At 34.9% G+C, this 3,067-nt stretch overlaps 1 protein-coding gene across 1 annotated transcript; it reads left to right on the top strand.

The window, feature by feature from the left end:
* Positions 1–247: 247 nt before the first annotated feature.
* LOC121308190 (protein phosphatase 1K, mitochondrial-like) lies at positions 248–2,633 on the top strand. The gene is made up of 3 exons (XM_041240460.1): positions 248–357; positions 941–1,401; positions 1,627–2,633. The coding sequence occupies exons 2-3, from the start codon at positions 974–976 to the stop codon at positions 1,754–1,756; spliced, it is 558 nt and encodes a 185-aa protein (XP_041096394.1). The 5' UTR covers positions 248–357; positions 941–973; the 3' UTR covers positions 1,757–2,633.
* The last annotated feature ends 434 nt before the right edge of the window (positions 2,634–3,067 follow it).

Genomic DNA, 3,067 nt, shown 5'->3' with positions numbered 1-3,067 from the left:
ACCTTAGAACTGAAAATAAAGCCAGTTTTTGCAAACAAATATAGGACTTATTTGAAGTTGGCCCAAGCATGGCATACTGTAAATTCCCCTTCCCCTTTCTAACATCCATAGAACAGCTGTAATCAATAGCGCATGGTCAGTTTCCATTGATATGTGTTACCCGAAGAGGTCCCGCCTCTCAGGCTAGTCTGTGGTGTATTAGTGCTCCGCCCACCAATATAGGTTATAAAAACCGTCGAGTACATCGCCAATTGCCGACTGAACCAAAAGCTGCAGAACATTCCGGATAGTGCGTCGTAGAGACCAGACTGTATTTTTAAGTTTACGAAACCAACTGCTTCAAACGCTTCTTAATAGGTATGTGTACAAACGTTGGTGAATTGTGTGTTTTTTTGTTTTTCCATTAAAGTAATGTGTAAATAAATGTAGATATACGTTTTGGCCACTGTTATAATGGTGGGCGGTGGCCGTAAGAGATATGAGGCAGTTTTTAAAATTAAGTGTAAGGTTATTTGATTGGGTTATGCATGTATTATATTGTTTTATGTTATCTGTAAAAACAGTACACGTTACATTATCTAACAGTTATTTATTTCTGTAAAACCCATGCAGGTTTCATTGATTGCATCAGCCGGCAAATTTACATTAGGTTTTTTCCACATTTCATTGCGCATGCGTAGCCTATGCAGCGCAATTCAATGCATTGCTGTGTCTAAAGTGGTGCAGTGGGATTATGTATGCGTTATTTACATCACAACTGTGAGAATTAAAAATACAAACAGCAAAACATATAACCTTAATCCTATCTTAAAACTAACCATTGTCACTGAAGCAGATAAATCGCAATTTGAAATAAAAATATCCACAGTTATAGTACGTTGCGAATTAATATATAACACATGCGTTTTGCTTTGCTTAACGTAGTTTATTTTATTTGCAGGTGTTTATTTACTTTTTAAATCGTCGGAAAGTTATGTCTATGGCCATCGCAGTTTTCAAATATGGAAGGGTTGTGGTTGAGAGAGCAGTGAATGTCCGCGCATTCCTTAGTAAGAATTCTTGCCCCACCTTAGCCCGAGGGATTTCATCAACCAGAGGAAGAGAGAATTTGGCTGCAGTAGCAGAGAGGAGTGTTCAGCAGCTCGCCGCATGGGACAGTTTTGGAATCTGGTTAGATGAGCCTGTTGTTCTTCCGCCTCGTTCAGTAGATGCCAGCCACAAGATAAAAACTGACATTCCCAATGTTGGCTGTGCAAGTCAGATTGGAAAAAGAAAAGAGAACGAAGATCGTTACTGCATTGGAAAGCTGTCCGACAGCATTTATTTCTTCTCGGTGTTCGATGGCCATGGCGGAGATGCCGCCGCAGAGTTTTGCTCCAGGAATCTACGTCACTTCATTAAGTAAGTTATTATAGTCAAGTGTAATGTACTGTTAATTAATTGCTATTAAATGTTTGTTATACCTATAAACAAATAGTAATACTGTAGACAATTTAGTGATGTACTGTTTTTGGTAACGCTAGTAAATGCATTCTGTTATAGAAAGATTCGGTTCTAGAAAAAAATCTAGAAAATGTGAGCCTGTGTAAGTAACGTGTCTAATAACCTGTGGTATATCTTTTCCAGGAGAAACCTTCAGTTGGACTCTGATCTTGAATCAGTTCTAGTGAAGTCCTTCCTTCAAATCGACAGTGCCTTCATGCAGAGCATTTACAGTTCAGGAGAAGGTGAGATTTCAAATGAAATGCTGTTTTAAACTGGCTGTGAAATTGCTTTGCATATACAGCAGTATGGGTTTCACACAGGGTGTGGCACATATTCAACTTTTGCTGTACAATTTATTTTAAATTTACTGTGTGAAACTAATGCTTGTTAGAGGGGACATTAATTGCAAAGCAAATTGGTTGAGATTTTTACTGGTTTGCTTTGTTTGGAAAACAGGCTGTAAATGATTAGGTTAGACAATGACCAATAACTGGTCAAACTGTAATGCATTAAGATACAGTATACAGCTCATTAGTAATTGGTTTCTTCTGAACACATGATCTGCCATTGTGTTTCTAAAATGTTTGTTGGGTAATTTTCTGGAGGGGAGTGGGTAGTGGTAATCCATAGGGGTGAGACGATACACCAAGATCATGATACGATACTTATGAAAAACTCATCTCTTCTTGACAGACTTGAAAATATTTCAGATCAGTACACAGATTCAGAAGAAAATCAATTATATTTATTTCCCACGAAGTAGTATAGTACTTGTTTGAGTTTAAAGACAAAGCAGTATGTCAGCTAGAGTTTCTGGGATATCAGATTTAAATTAATTAACCAAATCTCCTTACCACATTTGAGAGAGGAGAAAAATACTAAGCAGTGTGTTTGATAACTATTAAAGTAAAAACTTTGTGTTGCTTTAGAAAAATCTAAATATCAGGTCTTTCAGCATTAAGTTTTGAAGTTAATTTATTTTAAATGTACATCAGTGTTTTTGGTTGCATCATATTTTAACTCAATATGGTGTTGTTGTTATTATTATTATTGTTGTTATACCATACATTTTATCACACAAGTATTTGTATTTTTCAAGTTAAGGTAGAATATATAATTATGTTGTATACTATTCTATACTGTGCTGCTTTTAAATGTGGTTAGAAATAATTTAAATTATTAGATTAAAATTAATGATAACATTTGTATTAAATAAGTAATTTGTCAGGATTAACACATTTCTTTAAGGAAAGTAACACATTCAACCAAATAAAAACATTATGACGATGCACTGAAAGGTGAACAAATATAAAATAAAACTCAAGAAATGTAAAAATGTGATATGTTTTGTCGTCTATAATAAATAGCTTTACAGGAAACACGTTCTGTCTGCAAAAATAGTCGAATCAGATACACTTCAAAATTATTTTCTTGTCTTCCCTCACAAATGACACTTTCCTTGTATGTGTGTTTATTTATATATGCTATATTACACCAGATTATGATAAAGAAACAGTAAGAGGAGAACAGTACATTAACTGGTAAAACGAGAAAGAACATATAGCTATCTATTTATATGAAA

The sequence above is a fragment of the Polyodon spathula genome, unplaced genomic scaffold (assembly GCF_017654505.1).
Source record: "Polyodon spathula isolate WHYD16114869_AA unplaced genomic scaffold, ASM1765450v1 scaffolds_544, whole genome shotgun sequence".
Lineage (NCBI taxonomy): Eukaryota > Metazoa > Chordata > Actinopteri > Acipenseriformes > Polyodontidae > Polyodon > Polyodon spathula.
The sequence above is the reverse complement of the archived record's forward strand: the minus strand, read 5'-3'. Positions and strand labels throughout refer to the sequence as shown.

Excerpts from the sequence above, each read along its gene's own strand:
- LOC121308190 (XM_041240460.1), top strand. The coding sequence starts at position 974 with ATGTCTATGGCCATCGCAGTTTTCAAATATGGAAGGGTTGTGGTTGAG. Across the intron at positions 1,402-1,626 it reads AATCTACGTCACTTCATTAA|GAGAAACCTTCAGTTGGACT; the intron begins GTAAGTTATTAT and ends TATCTTTTCCAG.